Consider the following 25,066-nt stretch of genomic DNA (forward strand, 5'->3'; position numbering starts at 1 on the left):
TTTGATGTCTTACAGGTGCATCTTGTGAGTATTGTGAAAATGTTCATTTCGGTAATTAAAAATAGGACTAGATGCTTTAAATAATTAAATTCAAATTAAATTCGTATTTCCAGAGATAAATTAAATTAAGCTCATATTACATACTCTCCAAAGAGCTGGTGTAGATGCTGTGGGCAGGAAGAATCTCCTGTAGTCGTCAGTGTTGCAGCAGTTCAAAAGAAACTTCTGACTGAAGACGGTTATACAACAGACGTGAAGAGGATGTTTATGGCTGCTAGTAACAGTTTTGATTTTATGTGGAATCCTTCTATGCACAATAGTCTAAAAATAAATTAACTTTATGCTAACCTGGATTTTTCTACCAATACTTAAAAGTTTAATCTTTCCAGATAAATACAAAAATGTTGGTAATCAGTGTGTGAAGGTAGTAATGTCATCGAATGTGACTAATTGCATAGAATATACACAACATAAAATGTTTTTTTTTCTTCCATCATTACGTTGCCTTTTGTTTAAATCCTTAAAAATATAAATAAAATAGGTTTTTAGGTTCACAAATAGGAAAGGAGCATCTAAAATTGATGAATGAGCTCAATACTAAAGTATGTACTGTAAATTAAACATCTCTTTGCTATCCTATCTTTTGTAAAACCTTCAACATTGAAATGACAAAATATACTGCTCAAAAAATTAAAGGGAACATTTCACTTTAATTTTGTGTGTGGGTCCAAATCCAGGCCTCCACTGGTTAATAAATTTGATTTCCATTGATGATTTTTGTGTGATTTTGTTGTCAGCACATTCAACTTTGTACAGAACAAAGTATTCAATGAGAATATTTCATTCATTCAGATCTAGGATGTGTTATTTGAGTGTTCCCTTTATTTTTTTTTTAGCAGTGTAGTTTAAATGCTGAAGATACATATTTAAAAAATGTTATGTCTTGTGAGGTTTTTAATATTTATTCAGGCAGCCGTGGGCACTTCCGGTGTGTTCGCGGAAAACGCAACAGTAGCTACTTCCGCGTTTAGCTCCCTCTGCTGAAACTGAGAAATGGTGAGAGAAATTTGACATATGTCCGCATAAAATGTCCAATTTCAACTATTATTTATGTCAGATTTTTTTTGTATATAGTGAGTGTTTTGATATTACTTCTGTAGCTACTATAGACGGAGGTTATTTTTGTTCATCCTGTTGTCAGTTGAGACATAGCTTAGCTGCTAACGTTAGCTAATCGACAAGCTAAGAGAGATTTTAAGGTTTTTCCTAATATCAGGTTGTAGCAGGAGGATGTCTAGTTGTTTTAGTAGCCATCGCGTTGTAGTGATACATGATAGTAATACTTTACAGTTTAAAACAGCGATGTAGCCGGATGTAAGAATATATTTGGTGAAGCTTCCTGCTTCCTTTTTCATTAGATGATGGTAATGATAAAATTGAAAAAGATGTAATGTATGTGTGCAGTCTAGAGCAGATTTCTTCCCCATCATTAACAATTTTATGCTAAATATTCATTTAACCCATGCAAATAAAGGCGTTTCACCAATTAGGGCCAAACTCACCAGATTGCTTTTTATTTGTTTGAGTTCAGAAATTTAACTACCAGGAGTTTGTGTTTCAGAAGTTTTACTTTAGCGTCGGAAAATAAAATGTACATTTCTGAATTTAGTATGAATTTTTAGAATTTTCTGAATGTAATTAAAACAAATTCTTAATCTGGGAATTCAGAAAACAAACTTTTAATACAGGAAATGTTTAGTTTTGAGTAATAAAAGGGGTCTGTTATTATACGGTGATCAGACCTAATTTCACTTGTATGTCATATTTGTAGTTGTGATTATTTCAGTATGAATAAATGAAATGAAAACCTTCCCTCCTATTTGTTTGGTAATCCTGTGGGTCTGTTGTGTTATAAGAGGTGTTATCAGCTAATATCCTTTGAATCCTCTTTCCCTTTAGACAAGAGGACCACTGTGCGTCAGTGCAATCCTCCAAGACATTTCTAATGTAATAGAAAGGGGCACTTTGGTTTTGAAGGGAATAGAAGGTGTTGGGAGGTTTCAATCACACCTGAGTCACATGATTTAATTACTTCAGCGTGCCTTCAGGTTTGACAGAGGCCTGGCAAAGGGCCATCCATTTGCTTCAGTTGTGTTGGAGCAGGAATGCATCTAAAAGTTGCAGAGCAGTAGCCAGAAACTGGAGGAATCAGCCGGTTAAAGGCCTCCACAGTCCTTCTTAATATACAGAGCGAGAGAGTATCTTTTGGAAAGCTGGTTATTCATCAACCAGAAACGCATTGAATTCTTTTAAACCAGTTAAATGTGTGGTGAGGTGCATTCATTTCTCGTTGGAAAGCATTTTTCTTCAGTTCAGCTTCTTGTTTTCCACCATCAGACGGCCACTCTGCGTCCGTATCTCAACGCGGTGCGTGCCACGCTGCAGGCCGCTCTTTGCCTGGAGAACTTCTCCTCTCAGGTGGTGGAAAGGCACAACAAACCAGAGGTGGAAGTCAGGTGAGACAACAGTCACAGCCGAGAGAAAGACACTCAGTTTGTCACTCGGGGTGACGTGCACTTTATTGGTGTTTTTTGCCCGTGTCCAGGAGCAGCAAAGAGTTGCTCCTCCAACCTGTAATCATTAGCCGTAACGACAAGGAGAAGGTTCTGATCGAGGGCTCCATCAACTCTGTCAGAGTGAGCATCGCCGTGAAGCAGGTCAGCCAGATTTCTGTCCAGAACCGACACAGTGATGACCGAGACCTGAACAGCTTCCCGGCTTTAATGGACGCACATTTTATTTGCTGCTTGCAGGCAGATGAGATTGAGAAGATTCTGTGCCATAAGTTCATGCGCTTCATGATGATGAGGGCAGAAAACTTCTTCATTCTGAGGAGGAAACCAGTCGAGGTAAGTGACTGAAAATGCCATTGAAACTTTGCACCCAGTTTTATAGCAGACATGTATAAAATACTTGTTTGAAACTGACTATGTCCTGTTAAACTCCTCAATGTCGACTCATGCTGTGTACATGCATTATTTATTCTTTAGGAGATGAACTTTAGTTACTTTAGGTTATTATTGAAATATTAACATTATGACTTACCGGCGTCATGATGAGGTCAGGAGTAATTTCATCATGATGCCATCTGACATTGACCTGTCCATGTTTATATATAGCCTTTTAATATGAACTTAAATTATCACAACGTGGCTTAATATTTTTGTTTATTTTATGTGGGGGTTGTTTTAAGCTTTTGTTTCATAAATAAATAAAGTCTGTTAGGAAGCAATCTTTTCCATTAATAGTGATATTCAGAGTGGAGCTCTGCTAAAACGTTCAGCCGTGACACTTTCTTATTGTAACAAACTGGTAAGTTTAATTTCTTAAGCCAAAGTGACGTTTTTTCAAATATATAATTTTGAGCCTTAATTGTTTTTCTTCATGCAGGAGTCAAGTGAAAAATGTGTCTTTGTAATGACAGGAGTATTCCACCGTGCTAATCTAGAATCATGGCGTTTGTGTTTTGCAGGGTTACGACATCTCTTTCCTCATCACCAACTTCCACACCGAGCAGATGTACAAGCACAAACTAGTGGACTTTGTTATTCATTTTATGGAAGAAATCGACAAGGAAATCAGTGAAATGAAGCTGTCCGTCAACGCCAGGGCTCGCATCGTCGCGGAGGAGTTCCTCAAAAACGTACGTTCGGTTTTCAGTCGTTCTTTCATTCTGTTTTCTTGTGCAGCGTTTTCTGCGGCGTGAGCTTGGAAAAAAACGGCATCCTGTTTTATTTCTGCAGTTCTGAAAGCGAGAGAAGACCTCAGAACACATTCCTTTTGCAATATTGGCCGTCACTGTGGAGCCGACTCACGGCAGGGCAGACCTTCGCTGGCGTTTTCCGCCAAGAGGGGAAAAGAAGATGAAGAAGCGCAGTGAGGCTCTGAGGGCCAATGTGCTCTTCCCTTTAACCTGAAACTCGTCCTGTGCTCAAATTATTGACGTTTGTGTATAAAATATTCCCACCACACCTTCATTTCTTGCCGTGAAAGGTCAACACAGCCTCTATAGTATTGAGCACAGGATGAAACAGATTTTTTTTTTAAAGATAATTTAAATGTTTTTAAGTATATTTACAGATATATATTATATGCACATAAATTTCATTTTGTTTTGTTACCACAAACATTGAACCATGAGGGCAATCAGTTAAATGTTTTATTTCACACGCAAACAGATGAAACAAATTTACACATCTGGCAATTAATAAAAATAAAAATAAAGTATACTTTGTATTTTAGTGGTTCTTCTTCATCTGTTTCACATTTACATTTCCATAGCTGAATATTCAGCACAAGTATGTACAATAACAGGTAGTAATATGATGGAGATGTGCATCTATCCCTTCCATGGTGCCACACTTCATACTTTGATTCAGAAAGCAGACCAGGAACAGGACTGTAGATATGTTTTCGGTTTAGTATCTTAAGAGTGAAAATCAGCTACACTAGAAGTCCTTGATCTTAATGCAGTTGTCACATTTTGGATTATAGCAACAAAAACACATTTAGTGTCTTCTGTAGTTTGTCCTTCAGTGGAATGCGTACGGTTGATCTGGCTGTTAGTTCTTGCTGCACCTTTTTTTCCCCTTCCATTTCTTCCTTTATAGCTTCAGTATAAAATATAATACAGTAAGTAAAAATAAAACAACGGTCTAAAAAAGAACACGTATTTGTGAAATACACTATTATGAGGTTCTTCTGGAGTTATGAGTTTTTCAGTTGATTTAAAACATCTTCCAAGTCGACAGAAGCGCGTGACGGTACACACACAGGACTCAGCAACACAGTCACAGATGATACTGATGGGAGTATTGTAGCACCAGTGACAGTGGCCTCACAGATTAAGGAATGGATTTCTCCCAATAGAAACTAAAAGTACTGAATGGAGTGGATCGAAGCTGCAGAGCGGGCGTCGTTTACACCGAGTGAGGTTCCAGCTGGAGCAGCGATCCCAGATATTAGAGGTGAGCTGGGACCGTCTGCAGAGCGTCTTCGGTGCTGCGCTGCACGTTCACGTTCTGCAAGAAGGAACAAAGGAATGGTCATTATCGCCACCTGTTGGATCTGAAAAGTACTGACTCAGTGAAAAAACCTTCGAAACTAAAATCCTGCATGAAGCGAATGCTTTGGGTATGAACTAATGAAAAGGCTTTTAAATGTTAAACACTTTATTTCAGGTTATGTAAGAGAAATAATCTAAACAGATTAATTTGAATATAGCATATTAAATGTATAATCTGTCTAGAATGAAAATTAGCAAAATTAAGCATTTTTGACCACTAGAGGGCAGCAAAGGCTTTCCTCTAGGAGCCTTGTGGTGTGTGGAAAATGTATTTTCAGGCACTCGTGGCTTTGGTTGTTTCTGGAAGGTGTAACTAGATATATAAATGTCAGAGTCAATGTGAAGAGGCTGTAGGAGACGTCTAGTCGTCTCCAGCCTTACTGCTCTGAATACAGTGCTGAAATTTGATGTGTAATGAAGAAAACTGGCTTTAAAAAATATAAACCACTATGTCTGCTTTACTTTTGACAAAATAAATGATAATTTGGCCAGAAACAATAATTGAAATGAACTTGTTTTATTTACAATGCACAAACATGAACAATGTCAACATGGGACAAATTACATTCGACTGAAGTATAAAACACAAACTTCGAAACTTAACAGCAAACTGAAAACATTGCTGGTAAATATCACAGGTTCAACCTTTAACATTCGAAAACAACACTTAGCTTATGCTCAAGGTGCAGCTTTAACAATCACTCAATAGGCAGGAACAATTGTGCGTCGTGTGCAGCGTGATTCAGGTTAAGATTTTAAGTTGTGCGTACAGCAGCGACAATAAAACAAATGAACTAAAATTAAACTTATGATGAAACAGAAATTAACCACAAGCACTCATACAAAGAAATACAGATGCACCAGTTAATTATCCATAGGTTGAAATATGATAATTTTCTCTTTATCAGCTCTAATCTGCAATCAGATGGTTAAATATTAAATGTATTTTATGTGCAATGGTTGTTTGTCCCACAGGGCTCTCTGTACTGTACTGATTTGTCACACTTTGTTTATGGGAACACAAAGCTGAATTATTTTCCTAACACTGGAAACAAGAATGAAATGACGGGTCAGCAGATTGGGCTGTTTTGTGATACATTCTTCATATTCTGTCACAACAGGAACGGGTCGAACGCTGACAGCTGAGCTGCAGGGGGATTGGGACTGAATATGTAGGAGGACGTGATGCGCCTTCTGAAGAGCTCAGGCACAAAGTCACAGTCTGTGTGTTTAGAGAGAGGAACCCCCACCCGACCCGACCCGACCCAGATCTGGACGAGGTTCACGGACGGCGTGAGGCTGACGACGCAGCGAAGTCAACGCTCTGCTGTCAGACTTCTCAGTATGCTGTTTGTGATACCCACCTCTGGTCGGTCTCTGTGTGTGTTCACAGACTCCACGCCTAAATACACAGACTCCACTTTACATCCTGAGGAAAAGAAAACAAATAGGAAAATAAGACATTATTCAGAGGAAATCAGTTTTGTCTCAGCATGATTATAACCTCTGTGCACATCAGGCTGCAGCTGGCCTCCTTTAGCTCGTGAGGAAACTGTTTTCAGGATTTCTCAGAGTTTCACTGCTGTAATTTCAAGACTTCCTAGGACTCATGAATTAAAATTTAAAGGTGCTGTATTATGTATTTACCAGGTATGTAGAGCACAATCAAGTATGTTACCTTCAGTTGTTATAAAAATGCTAAATATATATCAAACATGACTTAAAAGACATTTGACTTTGCAATTGGGCTTTGTCACTTTAAGAAGCTCCTGCTCCGACACTCCACCTTCAGGAAGTCATCACAAACATACTACTCCATGATGCCGTTTACAATCGTTCTTGGACTGAGGAGTAGTTTGTATGATGAGCTCAGCAGACACACAGTTACACCAGGTGTTTGCTAATTGCTGCTGCCGCTAGTCTGGAGGAGCCGAGTGAGAGAGGAGCCGAGTGAGAGAGGAGCAAGCGTTTAGGCGCCCCCAATGGCTGCTACCAGAAATTCAAGGATTCCTCAAACAAGCATGAGAGAATCAAAGCAACACTCCAGTTATGGTTTGGATGAAGGAATAACATTATAACTTGACATAAAGCTTTAAGGCTTAAGTGAATTATAAAACATAACTTCCCAAAGAAATTTCTACATACTTAACAGCTGATAATATGATGATAACTTTCGCAGCAGCTACTGAGGACAAGTTTTGTCAAACCACATAAATGCCTGTTTTCAAGCCTAACCTGTTTCACACACACTCCCCAACTACGAAGGAGCTGTTAGCGTTATGCAACCAGAACGTTGCATTGCCTGAACAGACAATACGGCAATTTCAGAATGAGTTCACAGGGAAGGCTGCTTGTCTACAGAGCTTATTGCTTCTCTGCATTACGAGGATGTAATTTGTCAGTATGAAAAACATCTCAGTTCCAACCCAGAACTACAAACTGTAGAAGAAAGAAATGCCACACACACTGTATATAAAAAAAAACAAGTGGAAGAAGCTAAAAATAAACACATTTTTGACCCAAAGTGGAAAACTTTGTGGGGTTTTAAAACCTAAAATGACGATAATCACATTAAGCACCTACTAATACAGAAAGCCTCTCAATATACAGCATAATCCGACTGAAAGAAAAACATTTATAAACTCCCCAAAAATGCTCACCATAAGCAACGGGTGTGAGCTTTAAGACGGTGTGCAGAGGACACTTGAGATAAGGCAACTCATCTGCAGGAGAGAGAGAGAAGCAGAAAATCACAACAAGTCCTGGTTGGAGTTTACTTCAAGCCATGAAGGAGAGGCTGTGATATACTGACGTTTTAAATGCATATCTAAAACAGCTGTTGTGTATTTAAAACAACTGAATCTTTATGATTTTAAGCTAGAGTTATTTAGACCCATCGTTAAAGCTATGGAGCTGCAGGTTGCAGATCCCTGGGTTAGATTGAGACATACTCATTAGTTAAATTGGCCCAGTCAAAGCCCTGACTAAAATTCAGTTGAGAATCTGTGCAAGGACTTAAATGAAGGCTCTCCGTTAAGTATCTGCTTGAGCTGGTTGCAAACAATTGTTTCTGAGACGACCGAACACAAATGCATGACGGATTCCAATTTTTACTTGAAACCAAATAAAGTTTTCCTTCTGCTTCAGACTTACAAGTTCAAAAGATATTAATTAAAGTCTCTCCCTTACGTGAAGTCTTGTCCAGGAAGTACGCCAGCAGGCAGCGCATCACGGCCTGGTGACAAATGACCAGGACGTTCTCCTGTCTCTCCAGCTCCATGATCACAGGCTCCAGCCGCTGCACCAGGTCTTCATACGACTAACACAGAATCACAAACCCGTAAATATTCAAAACACATCAGGAAACTCGTCTCCAACTTGTGTAAAAATACAGTAATCACCTCTCCTTTCGGATAGCGGTAGCGGTACTTGTCTTGGTCTCTCAATGCGAACTCCAGAGGGAAATGCTCCTGGATCTCCTCGTACATCATTTCTTCACACACACCCTATGCAGAAGGAAGAAAACAGATTTTAAAATGTTGCTCTGGCAGTGATAACTCTTCTCAAGGGATGAGACCAGAAGTGGACGTACGGCGTCGATCTCGTTGAGGGATTTCCACTGTTCGTACGGGACGCCGAGGCACTCTGCTGTCTGGATGGTTCTCTTCATCTGGCTGGTCCAGATCTTCAGATCCTTGATTTTCTGCTCTTCAAGGAAGCTCCTCAAGCGTTTGGCAAACTGCATTTAAGAAACCGCCTCATCACGATCTTAATCAGGTTTAATCCACGAAGTTACAATCGCAACTATTAGGACAAATTCACTGAACATTTGCAAATTTTCATCAATCATCGCAATTTTTCCACAAGTCTATCCAGTTATCTTAAAATGTTCTTTCCTTATTTTCTGATCAAGCACTGAAATTCAGGTGAATTTTGATCAATGCCACTTTCTGACTTAGCTTCCCGTTTCTCAATGTCTCTTAAATCCGAAGCCGTGAGATGAAAGCTTTGTGTGACGCTGACCTTTGACCTTATGAAATTCTACTTTTGCACTTTGATAATTCCTCAGAACATTATTCTATTTGTATTAAGGGTGCTTCTTTACAACGGTACTCGGAAATGTTATTCTCACTTAAATATTTAATGTTAAAATATTTTATGGGAAGGTCATGTGAAGCAATTTCAACTTTTTTAAAAACCAAGTTGGGGCAAAAACAAAGCTTAAAAAAACCCACAACTTTTTAGAAAGAGGTGCTTCAAAATCTGTAATTTTAGGCCACAGCAATCATAAAAAAAAACTTTGCAACATCCTGAAAGGGATGTTTAATGTGACAGAAGAAAACAAATAATTGATTAATGGAAAAAAAAAATACACTGAGTAAATAATTTGTGGAGTCAGATATTCCTACTTGGTGGCATTTCTTTAATCTTTACAACATGAACCCGGAAACATACTTTGCCAAGAATCCATGTGGAATTCAGGGTAGAAAATATTAACAGGCAAAGCTTTTTTAATCATAAATGCAAAATGTATACATTTTTTGTATAGCTTTGGCTTAATTACTGCAGTGAATATGTTGTTCTAGCAGCAAATAGCATTTTTTAGAGTCTGTATAGTCCAGTTAACAATTAATTGATTACTAAATTAGTTAACAATTATTTAAATAATCGCTTCATCACGATAAATTTGGTTAATCATTTCAGCCCTGTCCCTTAAATGAAAAACAGGAAACTACGTACAATCAGGTTTCTCAGCCTTTCTTCAATAAAAGACGAAGGAACATTTTGGACATGGAACATGTCCAAAATGTTTATGGAAAATGTTTCCTCCATAAACATGGAGGAACCTCCATGTTTCAGACGTGAACAGAAACCGACCTCTTTCCCTCTGGAAGACAAGCCGGAGTCTCCTCCAATGCGTCCCTTGATGTTGAGGTCGCTCTCGCCATGGCGACAGAGGTAGATGGAGCGCGGAGTGATGTGGATGTTCATCAGGTAGTAGACGATCCGGCTCTGGATGTGGTCAACAACTCGGTTCACCAGGTACCGACGGCCCACATCCATGATCTTTATGTAAGACACGTCGCTGGAAAGAGGGGAAAATTATCGGTCAAACTCCCTCGACACTGAGGCGATTTCATCATCGGGTCGGTTCGTTCGTGGATCTTCACCTGTCCAGGTCTTCGTCCAGAGGCTGGTAGGAGGTCTCGTAGCACTTTATTCTCTCCATGAAGTCTTCGATGGCCTCCTCTGAGCTGCAGTTCATGTAGTCTGGGTTTCCCAGCTTTACTTGCTTCAAAGAGAGAACAGCATGTGAGCGAAGGAAAAGCAGGAAGCAGACGCCGGCTGAATCAAAACAAGCACTTCCGTTTCCAGAAGGCAGAATTGCACAGCTGCATATTGTTTGGTATAAACACGGAATCAAGACAAATGGCGCTCACCACGATGTTTTGTGCAATGACCTCTGGGTCTTCACACACAGACTCCACGAAAAATACCTGCGTTGAGAAGAATGTGCTGTAAAAAAGACTCGGAAGCCATCAACTCGAAGTTAAAAGCAGATAAATCGATCGTACTTTGAACCCGTTCTGTTCAGCAAACTTCATGATGGTTCCTCTTCTGTCTCTTGTCGTGTTTGTGGCGTCAAACACCTGAAACAGCAGGAAAGCATTATTGTTACTGCAGCACTTTCACATAATTGCTGTGCAGCTGCTTTGCTTGCAGACGTCAGGGAGGAGCTGAAGGACTTACAGCAACCTGTCCTCCTTCGACACTCAGGTACTGCCGCACATCATTCAGCGCAGACATCGCACACTGACTGTGAAAGGACACAAGAGGAGACACTCTTTAAATCTGCATCACAAGTGATTTACAGATGAGTCCGTCAGGACTCGCTGAGATGTACAGAAATGGATTTGGACATTTTCCAAGTCTTGGTAAGTGTGGGAAAATGTTTATTCCTTTCTCTGTTAATGAATATATTAAATTCAGGATTTCAAAATTAATAAATGACTTTTTTTTTTTACATTGATTTCTATCTAGATTGCTTCATTTATCAGCAATCTACTCACCAAGAACAAATATAAATGCACACCCATTAAAAAAATTTTAACGAGGGGATTTTTGTGTCCTCTAGGCTCTTATATCATGATTTAAAACACTTTAGATGCTAAACAAAGCACAGAAATATAAGTGAGTTATATTTATTTTAATTTTCACAAACAAAATAAAAGTATCAAGGATCAGAAAGTGCTTTAGGATGTCTCCATTTAAAGGAGAATGATCCAGTCTGGATTTAATATGTACAAGGGTTAAAGATTTTGAAACAGAGCTGATCCACGTTGGTCCAGATGCCAAAACAAAAATGGAGCAAACGGCTTTTTCCCCACATTGCTGCATGAGAAGCCAACAGTTTCTGATGATCTTTGCAATAAAACATCCTAAAAACCGATGAGGTAAATGTTTTGTTTAGTGTTTTATTACAAAAATCTAGAAATTTCAGTCTAGAAAAAAATTAATTTCAAATGAAAACTCTGGTCAGTTCAGTGTCACTCTGCTGTGTTTCCTCTCTGTGACTGAATACTTTGGATCCTTAAAACGTCTGTGAAAACTCACCGTCTGATTTTAACGCCCTCCTCGTTATCTGGACGGAAAAACTCGAAGGACTTGTAGATCTTCAGACACTCTCTCCGATAATCACCGACGTTGAACTCTGACAACCAGACAGTCGCGTTTCAAACCAAAGAGAGCAGCTGCTTTTCACTTTGACATGCGGATTAATTGTCGGGAGAGCCGCTCTCATACCTTTGGTTGGCACGCCTATCCAGTTCAAGTAGCGGGTGAGCTTCTTTGAAATGTACGTCTTTCCTCGGGCGGGAAGTCCGACGGTGACGATGAGCGTTGGGCAGTTTGTCATGCATACTGAGGGAAGACGAGAGAAAGATGCAAAACGAGTAACGGTTGGGTCCAATCAGACTTTTTACGTGACTAACCGGAGACACGCTCCTGTTAATCAGGGACAGCATTTCACATGCTGGACAAAAGCCAGGCAAGAGCTTTACAGTTATCTAAAGATCACAGCTGATACGTTGATGCTCCAGGATATCAGGGAAATATTTAAATGCAACACTACACCTGCACACTGCCATGTCAATATTGAAAACAATTAGCGCATATCTTCCTGCCAATTTCCTGGTTTGACCGTTACACAACTCTCAGCCGGCTTCAGCCTCTCAGCTTAAGGAAGACTGGAGTCCATCCACAACACCCAATATTTATAGGCAGCCTATCATAGCCCGTAAATCCCCAGCCAATAGCGTCCAGGCAGTCCTTTGTGATTCAGATGTTGCACATATTTAACCACTGGGATCTGATAAAATGTGCAGCTCTGCTGGATTTCTCGCAATTGTTGCGATTCTGCAGAGTAACAGTTTTCTGAAGGCATAAACGAAACTATCAAGGCTTTCCCAAAAGCCCTCGACTTTTTATACTCAAAACTTTAAATTATGTTCTAGAGAGGAATAGTCAGCTGTAAATTTGACTTGAAGGTTAAAATGTAAGCATGTAAATTATATAAAGTAATTTTGGATGTACATATTTTTCCTTTATCCTTGTTTTCTTTTATATATGTCTGTGCACTGTGAGCACTTGAAAACCAAAGTTAAATTCCTTGACCAGTAAATATGATTCTAGTTTATTTCATATAGTTTTATTAATGCAGGATTAAGGACAAACGCATGTCCTCTACTTATACAAATGAAAATATTCAGAATTTAACAGATATTTAAATCTAATTTTAAGTTGCTGGTTCAACAATGTTTTTTCCTATATGGTTATATTTTTGCTTTTAAATATATTATTGTGGCTTATGCTTCACTAAGTTGTAAGCAATGTTATACTTTGTTCAGGAGGACTTTAGTAAATTATTTAAAATTTAAAATGTGATACAGAAATAAACTTTATTTGATTGGTCGATCATTTATGCTCATTGTGTCCAGATCAGAGTCACTTTCATGCACTTTGCTACTGAAAATTATCTGTATAATAAAAAACACAATTTTCCATGGCTGGCAAATGGTTAGCAAAATGGAGAAAATCAGAGAAATAATCTTATCTTCAGGATTTATTTATGACTAATAATTTAATAATAAACATGAATAATTTGAGGGTCAAGCAGTTTAATTGTTGGGTTGTTATAGTAAATCTTGAAACAAAAGGGTCATAAATATGACAAAAATTTAAATCCTCCCCGGGCACCTTAAACAAAAGTAATAAAAGGTTTGACAGACCCATTATGCTACAGAATGCTTGAATTATTAGGAATCAAATTATTATTATTTGTTTTTATTTTGACGTTCAAAATTAACTTTTATGGGTCATGAGACCTATTAAAAAGTTCAAATCTATGCTGACTATTGTTTTTATTAAAATCAATAAACGGACTAATTGCTTTTCTGACTATACATTTAATAAAGTGTTTTAATTATTAATTAATTAACTGTCAAACAGCAAAATCCATTTCCTCATTTAACACTTTTTAAATTTTCCAGATGATTTCTTATTTGTTTTTTATTTATTGGCTTTTTGCCCTTGATGTGTATGAATTATATGGTATAGTTATTAAATGTTTAATAACTAACAGTGAAAATTCCTGTGAGACTAAGATTATTCTAACAACATCCCTGCCATTATGAACTAGTTTCTTTAAATCAAGTCTAAAACCACCTGTTTAGTTTTTTAATAAAAATAATTGGAACACTGATCAATATATTTAATGACGATCATTCTTGATAACGGTTGCTTGTTTCATAATTGGTAACTGCATAATGTTTTTATTGTTTAAAGCACTTTGGACTGCCTTAAATGTGCTAAATAGATTTGACTTGACTGTTATACAAATCCAAATTAAAAATACAGCGTAATCTCAGGATACACATATTGCAAACAGGAAGTTTTTTTTTTTATGATAGAAGCAGAATACAGTCACTTTCCTAAAATAATGGTTTAAGTCACTTTTTGCCAAGTGATTTTGGCAATAAAAAAATCACATATACATTTACATACATACATACATACATACATACATACATACATACATATATATATATATATATATATATATATATATATATATATATATATATATGAAGCCTCTGTCCTCTTGCTGAGGTTTTTCAGAGTCTCTGGTGCCTTCACTTCAGCTTTACTTTACTTCCAGTAGAAACATTATATAACAGTTTTCCTTGTTTGATATCAATTCACATTTTAAAAAAACATACTTATTACTATACTGCAATATGCTTTTAATCCCCTTTCAAATTGGAGTGTCTGTTTTCTCCCAGAAGGGGGCAAAACCATTTTAAGGAAATGGGATTAATTGGAAGTGGGTCCCCCAAATAAAGTCTGCCCAGGACCCCATACAACTTTTGGCCAGCTCTGGCATTTTCTAACATAAAACATTACATCTTTTTTTTTAAATTACTGACAAAATAAAGTTATTAACCCATTTATAATTCAGTTTTAAAATGGTTTAATCGCAGTAATCTTTGCATTAGAGCTGCAGAGGGTGTTGTCCTGTCAGACGCAGGACGGGACTGGCTGCAGCTATTTAAAAAAAGGAAAGCAGAGCTTTGAGTCTGTAGAAACACGAGCTGCAGAGAGAACAAACCAGACAGGGACCAAGCTACCGTGTGAGATTAAAGAGCATCTGCCAAGTCTCACACCCAGACAGGTTAGCGCTGGCTCAGGCTAAATTAAGTTGCCCGCAATTATTCTCCTTCTCTGCGTTCCTGAATGCCTTTCCGTGGAAGCACGGTTAGTGCAAACACGGATTAGAGGAGCAGAGCATGATGCAACACTTCCAGCCTCACCGAGCAGCGCCTTTATGAGTTAAGAAATCAATCTAACATGAGAAAAAAAATAACACAAGCCGAAAGCTGACGCAAACCGAGCAAAACAAACAAACAAACAAAAAAAAATAATAATAACAATAAAAAGTCTCCGCAGATGTCTGTTCTGGTCACATCTTGTATTGGCGCACTTGCCGTGGGGTCAGCCGCATCTCTTACCCCGTCTGTGCCCGATGTGGCTGTTCTTATGCGGCATCCAGATCTTCTTCAGCGGGTTCTGGGTGAGTTCCCGCGGGTGGTTCTCCAACAGATGGTCCTCGTTGTCCAACATCTCGGGTCTTATGGTCGTTAAAGCCCCTGTCTGCAAAGTGAAGCGGTGGGATTCTGTCCTGCTAAGTCCTGACTGAGGAGGCTGCCGGGGAGTGGACGCCTCATATCAGCTGAGAAACAGCAGTTTCTCGTTACCGTAAGAAGTGGAGGCGGAGCGCAAGGAGAAAGAGGGAAGGAACAAAACATGTCCGGGATAAAATGTTGATGCATGGGTTGGTCCTCTCATCTTAAATTACCCGCCTCCATGAGTTAGTTATTAGAATCATGCGTTTATGTTAGGTTTTTGTCTGGCAAACACTTATCACACATGTTCTCCATAAACTGTATATATCCTATATAAGTCCTATATAAGATATAAAAGATACATTTTTTCCCCAGTTGCTAAAATGCACTTTTATAGTGCATTTTTAAAACGTAGCTGGCATAATTTTTGTTGTCTTTTGTTATTCTGTTTATTTCCTTCAGACAAACCAGAATCTCCATTAATCTTTTGCAGTGGATTTTTAAAAATATTTTTAAAAATCGATAGCAATAAAGATATATGAATATAAATCCTGGGACCTGTGCCCCCTTGAACATTTGTGAGGCAATATTTGCTGGATTAGTTGTCATAAAGAGAGACTCTTCCTACACATAAAAATTTTACAACTTGAGGAACTAAGGGCAATGTATTAATAAAAGTTCAGTCTATGAATGCACCATTTAACAGCCTAATCCGCTCTTTTTGAGTTTAGTAAAAATCAAATAACAGGGAATATACATTGATCTTGCAATTGCATCACTATAAGTTGGATTAAAAATCTAGTACCATAATAAACCCAGGCTTTTATATGATTTGTGTTGAAATCCTTTAAAACCGAGAGGAAAACAAAGAAATTTATATTAAGTGTTGTGAAACAATATAAAAATAATTAATATACAATAATTGAAACTCACTGAAGTATGTCCTTTTTAAAACTAATTGTACAAATGTATCATAAAATGATATATCTGGTGAAGGGGGATGTAAAAAATTGAAACAGTAGCCATTACAAAACATTCTGCACTTAATACTTAAATTACCACATGCACTGGTGTGATGATATTATTGTTTTGAATGGAACCATCCAGCACATGTTCTGGATTCCTTCAATAAAACGTACTCGAAAACATCTTCAGTACCAGGATGTTCGGCCCTCCTTTCTGAGAAAACGTGTTTTGAAACGTTACCGTAATGTTTCAAGTACATCGGCAAGCAAACCTGCGAGGAGAAAAGAAGCGTCCTGTTGTTCACATGATGCCCACATGGACAGCGAATGCAGCTCAGAAATCAGCCAATCACAGGACAGAGCAGACGCTCGGCAGCCAATCGGAGAGGAGAGGGGATGAATGGGAGGCGTGCTGCCAGTACGAGGCTCACGAAAACACTTCCACATGAAAACTATAAGTCTTGGCTTTTACACGACCCCATCACGGGCCCCACGGAGTTTTCCTCACGCTAAGTCAGCAGCTTCTGACACGCTCCCCACTCATATGCCAACAGAAAGAAAGTCATGATGTAAACATGTTGTCTTTCTGCTGTGTTGAGAAAATAAATTTAAAATAAGCTAGTTTTAAAACTTAACATGTCTTGATTTAAATGGCCTAATTGTGGTTTTAAATCAGTAACTTATTCTGGCCTATTGACCTTTATTTTACTTGTAGTTACAGCAGATGGTTTGCTAGGATCGTTTGAACTGCCTTTTGTCTGTGTGGGAAAACAATACAGTAGAAGTTGTAGCTTTTCACACTCATCTGTGAAAGGCCGTAAACACAAAAACACGGCAGGGGTTTCTGGCTTGAGAGAGGGTCAGAGGTAGCTCCTGGTTGGAAGAGCAAAGGTACGCCTTGTTTGAATAAATTAAAGAAAAGAAGATAAAACTTTCTACACAGAAGTAACAAATCAGATTTGCTCTTGCAACTCTCCAAAGATGTCTTTGCACGTCTTTGTTTTTCTTTCTTTCCTTCTTTCCATTTATGTGAGGTAAATGAATGTATGTCTCCGTTGTTCTGCAGTTTCTGGTGTAAGTTTATTAAACTCTGTAATTCTGTGACGTCAACACGCATTGTTGTTTTCCTTGTGGCCACACATGGCCCGCCGAGAGGACCTGGGATCCAGAGGAAGAGAGAGAGCCAAACTTTTTCCAAAGTTAACCAATTTAGAATTTCTTCCTTAACAGCTGTCAGACAACATTTGAAAAATAACAGATTGCTTTTCTTTGTTTACGCATGTGTGTTGCAGGTCGTCAGGTTCATTAAAGTAAAATGGAGACTGCATCCAAGTGCAGTCAGTCTGCTATTTTGATGTATTGGGAAATATTTTAGATTCAAGACATTCCTAAAGTAGCTTATCACAAAGTCCTCAACACATGGAGTTAAAGATACTCAAGTTACACTTAAAAAATAATTCATTTAAATGCATTTTGTTGTTATCAAGCCACAACAAAAAATGCATTCAGATTTTATATAGACCAACATAAAGTATTTTCATATAGTGGAATGGAGGGAAAATGATCCATGGTTTTCAAAATTCAAAACAACAAAGCATGTGTTTATATGCAGCTCCTTTTACTTTGTTTTTAATGGTACAAATCCCACTTTATTCAGCTTTTGTTATTTTCTTTCATATTTTATTATTTTAATTTGTATCTTGGTTTGATCTGTTTTACTACTGTACAGTAGTTGTTTTGCTGGTATTATGTATGTACTTTGGTAGCCTCTGGATGTTTAGGATATTATCGCAAACCATCCCAGAGGTGCACTAATGTGGTTTTAGATAAAATTATAGTCATGTCAGACTGGCTCATTCAAAGCCAAGCCCTAAATCCAGCTGACAATCTGTGGTGAGTCGACATTTCAAGATGATATTTTGAACATTATTTTCCAAAGAAAATGGGATAAAATTACAGTTTTTGGATGCACAAGAGATTTGTTGCATAAGTTGCAGTGGAAGATTATTTTAAAAAAAGCATTCACTCATGGGGCCATGCAACACTTTTCAGATTGTATCCACTTCATAGCTCTGTGCTGCTTTGTGCTACAATGATGCTTGTGGTTGTAACAAGACAAAATGTGAAGAAGCTCAAAAGGCATGAATACTTTCGCAATTGTGGTGTGTTGCTCATTTTGTTAATTTATTTAAAAAGTACAATATTCTGTTTAGTTTGTAACCTCAGCAAAATGACCTAAAAGAAATTGACTGATTTTACTGATTTGCAAAAACGAACAGCTTTCTGATTGTCGTAATTTAAAACATGTTTAACTTTTAAATTTCTAAAGGATAAAGAAGAAGCTTGGCCATAAATGAAGAAGCAAACTTAGACGTCTCGCTGCTCTCCATTCCTGTCACATGTTGTGTGAATTAAGGGTAAGGCACTGAATAAAGTTAGCTGGTTCAAGAAAAACATCCTTTTCTTTTTGGCTGCTTCTCATCCTGAAGGAAAAACAACGTAGAGCTCCAGTAAAAACACTAGAGGGCAGTGTGCTACCACACTTAAAAGAGACGTTTTCTTTGAAATCTGTTTCACCACCTTATCCACAAGTTACCACAAACATGAGTGTCCTGTGTGAGAACAAACGAGTTCACAGCTGATCAAAGCTTTGTTATCAACTCAGCTTCTGTTGTGAGACGAATTGAGGTCAGAGGTCAGAGGGTATTAGGAAGAAGTCACCATGTCAGCAGGATTAGTAGTAATCTGTTAAATTTACTACAAGACTTCTCACTAATCCCATAAACACACACAGACGTGGTCGCCTCACCTGCTGAACAGGGAATCTGTGCATCTGAGTGTATAAATAGTGGGTTGGATAAATTACTAACGTTGTTTGGAAGCGTTTAATGATATTAATGCACAAATAAAAGCTAAATATTCAGAAGCGCAAATAAATAAGTCAATAATTTTTTTTGAAGAATATATATTTCTAATAGGAATGTAAAATGAAATTATCTCCAGATCCAAATAAGCCACACAAATGAAGAAATCAACACAAATAAATCCATTCATTACGAATTCAAAATGCCTCCAGTGGAGAAGCCAGTCAGATGCTTTGCTCAAGTTTACGGACAACAAGGTTAAAGTTTTGGAGGGGTCATCACAAAGCTGTGATTTAACCCATGGTTAGTTTCTTTTTAGTTTCTGGCCAGAACTAAAAAGGTGTGTGTGTGAGCAATGTGGGCTACAAAGCTGACCCAGTTGTACCAGTTCTGTCAGGAGGAATGAGCTGAAGTTTAAGCAAGAAGTTTGAGAGGAAACCCAAAACAGTTGACCACAATATGAAGCTAAAAAGACAAATCTATCAATTAATAAGGAAATGTATGTCAAGTTCTGATAAAAACGGGTTTATTTTAAGACTCTCTAAGTTATCTCTATAAACATAAATATTTTTTGTCATTCTAGCTAATCTAATAAAGTAAACATTTAAGCTCTTAATGTCAGACATAAAGAAAAAGAAGATATATTTTTTTTCATGCAGCATTTGGTTTCAATAGTATACTTAGTGAGAAGACCGATTAACCAACACTCTTGTTTTTGGACAGATGGAGAGCAAGAATACCTAGAAAGGGACAGACAGAGAGAAAATGCAAATGCCATGCACAAAGACACGTTTTCTTTCCTTTTGAACCCAGAACTCCCTTGCTGCGTCACAACAATGCTGCCAACTGTGCAGCTCATTTTATTGAGCCAATAAGATTCCAAAGGCTTTCGACCAGGGCTGTAAACTTTCAAAGTAGTCTTGACATGATCGACAGTGTTTAGGAGTAAAGCTAATACCAACGTACTGGTCTTGTTTCCTCTAATCTTTAAATGCCTGTCCCACTTGAACAGACATAACACTTTTCATTACATATATTATATAAAGTTAATTATCTATCTTAAGTTCAGTCAAAACAAATGTTTCTTTTACAAAACATGCTGAACCTGTTGTAAAGGTGTGTCACTTTGGACTGCGTACAAAACAGGATCATGCATCACCGTCTTGATGTGTTCCTGCTGTTGCATGTCCCTGTAAGATAACCATCGTTTTTCACCTTTGTTCTTTGAAATCAACCTAATTCTCCTCCCATTTCTTGGCAGTAAGAGAAAGTGCAGCCGAGACTGCAATGAAACAAAAAATACAGTACAGAGTTTAGCTCAACTTTAGGGTGCTACTTTAAATATTAGTTACCAGAACGATAATAAACCCATGTGAATCTTGAGCCTGAGTTAAACATAAATCTTATTCAGTTATCTTTGAGACACGGAAACAAAAGAACAATGGTTACTTCCTTCTGGATTAGAGTTTAAGTGATAAACTGCGACAGGCTGATAAAGTGTGAAGCTTGATTAAATGCCGTTTTGATGTTTTTTCACAAGAACAGTAAACAGATAGTTGCACAAACATTGAATGCAGCCAATGCTTTTCATGTGGCTACAGGGAAGCAACAAGTTAAGACAAGGGTTATTTTTGTAAAAATCCCACAACAAATGTGTTTTGAATGGATAACAATAATTTGTTTGAAATGTAAAGAAAGGTCTAATTTGCTGTTTACTGAGGTGAAGTACCAGCGTGGCAGCGTTTGTGGATTAAAGACAGGAAGTTTCTTCTAGGATTCAATGCTGCAGCATCAGTCAGAAGTTTACATGAACGGGGCACCGTGGTTAGAGCGTGCGCCACGTATTCAGAGGCGGGACGACCTCGACGCGGCCGACCCGAATTTGACTCCCATCCTCGGTTTCCTTTGCCACGTGTCTTCCCCCCTTCTCTTTGCTCCCTTCCTGTTGCAATATTGTCAAATAAAAGCCACTGGAGCCAAAAAAACTCTTAATAAAATGAAGTTTCCATATTCATCATGCACATAATTATCAAACTGGCACTGTGAATGGAACAATGAAGAACTTACTCTAAAATCTTAAGTTTCATCTTCACTCAACAACTAGATGATTGAAACACAACTGCCCAACTTCATTGTCGAATTATATCCAAGACAGTTACATAATCTTGTCCAACATCAGTGTCTGACCTCACATATGTGTTTCAGGAAGAAAAGTCAGTTTAAACATACAGTATGTCTGAACCTTGTAGACAGTTGAAGTGGCTCTACTTTTAAAAAATGGAGCCTTTGTATTATGAACATTGTCACACAATCCCAAAACGAAATGGTTTGAATGTGTCTTCATAAAAGACAATAATCAATTAACCATTCATGCTCTTGATGATTTACACCTGAATTGCATATTTTACTACATTCCTACAGCTAACTGAAATAAATAAAATAAAAAAAAAACATAAACCAATCAATCCCAGGCTGTGATGGTCCTGCATGCCAAAGCGTCAGCTGTGTCTGTGCAGTGCTCAGCCACACAGTTGCTGCATTGCCACAACACAGGCCCGCCTGAAGCCGTTAATGTGATTCTGAGCAAGCGGGTGAACTTTCCCCCAGATAAAGCCGACACACACACACACACAGAGAGGGAGGGAGGAGTGAGGGAGGACAGGAGAGAGAGCTCTGCTTGGGAGGACAACAGTGATCATCGAAGATGGTGATTCACAGCAGAAATCTGTCACAGATATGAATGCAAAAACAAAGATTTTCAATAGAGAATCAAATGAGGGGGAACGTAAAAAAAATAAGGATTTTTCACTTCAACCAGCCTCTAGCTAATGGCATGTAAAGCTATTGTGGTGGGTACATAATTGCATGATTACTACAGGTCTGCTGCACCATCTGAAGTGCATCCACTGCACATATAGGGAAGAAAGAGTCACGGTTACGTCTGGCACTCTAGTAGCTGAAATAAATGGCTACCTGTATCAAAGAGAAGACGTTTAAATGTCTTAGAACACGTAAAGCAGTCTCCACAAGAAGCAAGCTGCACTGTGGTGTGTTTTTAGGCACAGCCCCTCCTCTCAGGAAGTGTAAAAATGGAGCACAACTCCAGCTCTGCTCATCCTCCATGCATCTGCCACAGCAGCCATCTAAACCACTGTCACCGCACTCGGATCTGTCTGTCTGCATGCCGCTTGGTAAACATGACAGCACAGCAATATTGCACTACACAGGCTTCCAGGACATATGACTCATGAAATTGCATAACAAAAACCTTCTCACAATACATGAGACCCTGTCTTATATAGGTCATAGTACAAATCCTTCCTCAGGTGCTTACCTTTCTCCTCAAAGAACTTCTCAAACAGAAGTGATATGGTGGGTTTTATTTTTTTTAAAGTAAGGCAAACAGAAACATTCAGATGTTAACGTGAACCTGATAACACCGGAACACATTCTGGACTGGATTTCACGTGGAAATCTGCTCTCCATCTGTCCGGTCCATGCCAACATATGTTACCTGCAGCAGGCGCAAACAGAGCTTGTGCCATTTCACCGCAGGCCCAACTCAACCTATTTTATACAGGTGTTAAATTAAAGCCATAAAATGTAAACCTTTTTTACAGCGAGTGCTTTAAAAACATAAGAATCATGTAGTGTCCGGTAACTCGGATGCACAATCTTTCTGCTAAGAAATTAAGGATTATGCTTTAGTGAATTAAAATATTCGCTCACTCCTTTTTCAAAAATTTATTTTAAAATGATTTATTTTCAATAGTAATAATAATAATCAGAATAACCTGTTCTAAAAGTGTATTATTAAATGTGCTTCTTTAAGTACACATTTATTTATTTGTGTAAAAATATTTCTTATTAACTTTCTCATGTATTTATTGGGTGATTTGCTGGAAACAAAATCTTTTGTTTGCTTTTTGAATAAATTATTTACTTGCTGAAGAAATAATCTATTGTTTACTTCTTTATGGTATTTGTTCCTTATCAATCTATTTGCAGAAATAACCAGAAAAAGCCTTATTGTCGTTTACTTTTGAACTTTGTGAAAAGAAAATCTTTAAATAAGTAAAATGTATTTACTTATTTGCTGAAGAAATACTGCCTTATTTAATGGAATATTTATCTTTTGAAGACTTATTACCGAAGTTAGAGTGAAGTTAAATTAGTCTGTGACGAACTTAGTGAAGCTGAGTTCCGACCTCATCATGTAAATGTGTTTCAGAGGCATGATGCAGTAATAGACTACATGCATGTGTAGCTTCCTTCAGCAATCAGTTAACACTTCCTAGATTTCCCTCTCCAAGCAGCCAGCTGCTCGCAGGCTGCAGCCAGGCTAAGCAGCTGACAAGGAGCTGCTAACAACAAAGTCCTCTCCATTTTACCAGGCTTTCTTTCCACTATATAAACCCTAGAACAACATTATTTAGCTAATTTCACGGCTGTAAGTGGCAGCCTGCTCCGCCTCTCCACCCGTCATCTCAGAAGGAAGCCTACGTGACACTGGCTTGTTTACTTCGTCCGCCTGCTAACCCAGCTGCAGCTCTGTCTGCACATAGTGTCCGCTCACAGCACCTCCACAACGTGAAAACACACGAGAGTGCGGAAAGGATCCGGTTCGGTGCCTACCTGTCCTGTCCCGCGGGTTGTTCGGGCGGCAGGAGCCCCTCATGGTCTCGGTTTGAAGCCTCTAGCTGTCAGTGTGCAGGGCGGCGTGAGTGGGAGCTGTCTGTCTGCAGCGGAGTGCAGGCAGCGATGAATGAAGTGGGAGAGCGCGCGCGCTCAGCATGCTGTTCCGTGAACACGGGCGCGTGCATGTTCACCTCCACGCAAACAGAGAGCACAGGTTAGTAAACCTGCATGAAGCCTGAATGTGTGCGTGGCCACCATCACCTACCAGTTTCTCAAGTTTTTTTTTTCTTTGTTTTTGTTTTTTATGAGGAAATACGAGCTGAAAGGAAGTTTCTAGACAGCGAGAAAGAAAATACTGAATACAAGTTTTTTTTTTTTTTATTGTCCCAAACTTTATGATTCGTTCGTCCATCCATTCATCTGTCATTGAACCACTCTGCGGTTTGAAATTATTGCAGGTTCTTCGTATTCTGAGCCAATTATTGTTGAAGTTGTATAACGAGAACTCTGGAAATTTGAGTCTGGAAAAGCAGATGGAAATTCAAATCAACCAGACTGAAATAAACACAGAACCATGGTGTGAAAATAGTTTATATATTTTGTTAGCCGTTAGTCTGGCAGACTATTGCTTTAAATCTTCCACATTCTGGAAATATTTTTTGTTTTTTGCATTGTCGTTGTCCTACACCAACGACCTGCAACCTATGGCGTTGGCCCCTCCACTGTGGGTCTTACAAAACCAAAAAGAAAATGTTTTTGATTATGGATACAAGAAGAAATTATAATTTTAGGAATTTTTTTGTATGTTCTTTTGCAAAATGTGCTTTCAATATCTACAGCAGGCTATTAAAAGTAACTGCTATGCCTAGGTGGGCCACATACGGGGGAAAGGAGGGCAGACCAGATGGGTCCCATATGGGTTTGTCTGCGGGTTCCACGGAGGCCCCACATGGATTTGCCTATGTAAGGCCACAGCCCATATCGGCCCTACATGGGCCCTACATGGTGGTGGGCCCACATGGGTTTGCCCATTTAGGGCCTATGTAGGGCCCATGTGGGCTGTGGCCCTACATAGGCAAATCCATGTGGGCCCTCCTTTCCCCATATGGGGCCCACCTAGGCATGCTGGCAGGAATTGTATATCTTAATTTGTCACAAAGTTGATAGAGAATAAATTTTCTTCTAAGACTTGAAAATATTTGAAAATAGAATTAAATTTTAGTTTCATTTTGTTAGTTTTTATCGCAAAACATCTTATGTTGTTTAAAAATGGTTTCTTGCAGCTCTAGGCAA

General features: G+C 38.4%; 2 protein-coding genes across 3 annotated transcripts; one reads left to right on the forward strand and one right to left on the reverse strand.

The window, feature by feature from the left end:
• The first annotated feature begins 956 nt into the window (after positions 1-956).
• Positions 957-4,788, forward strand: arpc4 (actin related protein 2/3 complex, subunit 4). The gene is made up of 6 exons (XM_007559681.2): positions 957-1,056; positions 2,398-2,516; positions 2,606-2,717; positions 2,814-2,909; positions 3,533-3,703; positions 3,804-4,788. The coding sequence occupies exons 1-6, from the start codon at positions 1,054-1,056 to the stop codon at positions 3,807-3,809; spliced, it is 507 nt and encodes a 168-aa protein (XP_007559743.1). The 5' UTR covers positions 957-1,053; the 3' UTR covers positions 3,810-4,788.
• Positions 4,656-23,896, reverse strand: pfkfb4b (6-phosphofructo-2-kinase/fructose-2,6-biphosphatase 4b). Of its 2 annotated transcripts, none has more exons than XM_007559683.2 (14): positions 23,771-23,896; positions 11,930-12,046; positions 11,741-11,837; positions 10,877-10,943; positions 10,702-10,776; positions 10,567-10,623; positions 10,297-10,418; positions 10,004-10,211; positions 8,718-8,864; positions 8,527-8,631; positions 8,315-8,444; positions 7,786-7,848; positions 6,490-6,554; positions 4,656-5,081 (listed from the first exon to the last, which is right to left on the reverse strand). In XM_007559683.2, exons 1-14 carry the CDS (start codon positions 23,811-23,813, stop codon positions 5,022-5,024), a joined length of 1,356 nt encoding a protein of 451 aa, XP_007559745.1. In that variant the 5' UTR covers positions 23,814-23,896; the 3' UTR covers positions 4,656-5,021. The 2 variants fall into 2 exon arrangements, with proteins under 2 accessions (XP_007559745.1, XP_007559744.1); XM_007559682.2 differs by lacking the exon at positions 23,771-23,896 and adding an exon at positions 15,193-15,630.
• Between the last annotated feature and the right edge of the window lie 1,170 nt (positions 23,897-25,066).

Source organism: Poecilia formosa, unplaced genomic scaffold (assembly GCF_000485575.1).
Source record: "Poecilia formosa unplaced genomic scaffold, Poecilia_formosa-5.1.2 Scaffold106, whole genome shotgun sequence".
Taxonomy (NCBI): domain Eukaryota; kingdom Metazoa; phylum Chordata; class Actinopteri; order Cyprinodontiformes; family Poeciliidae; genus Poecilia; species Poecilia formosa.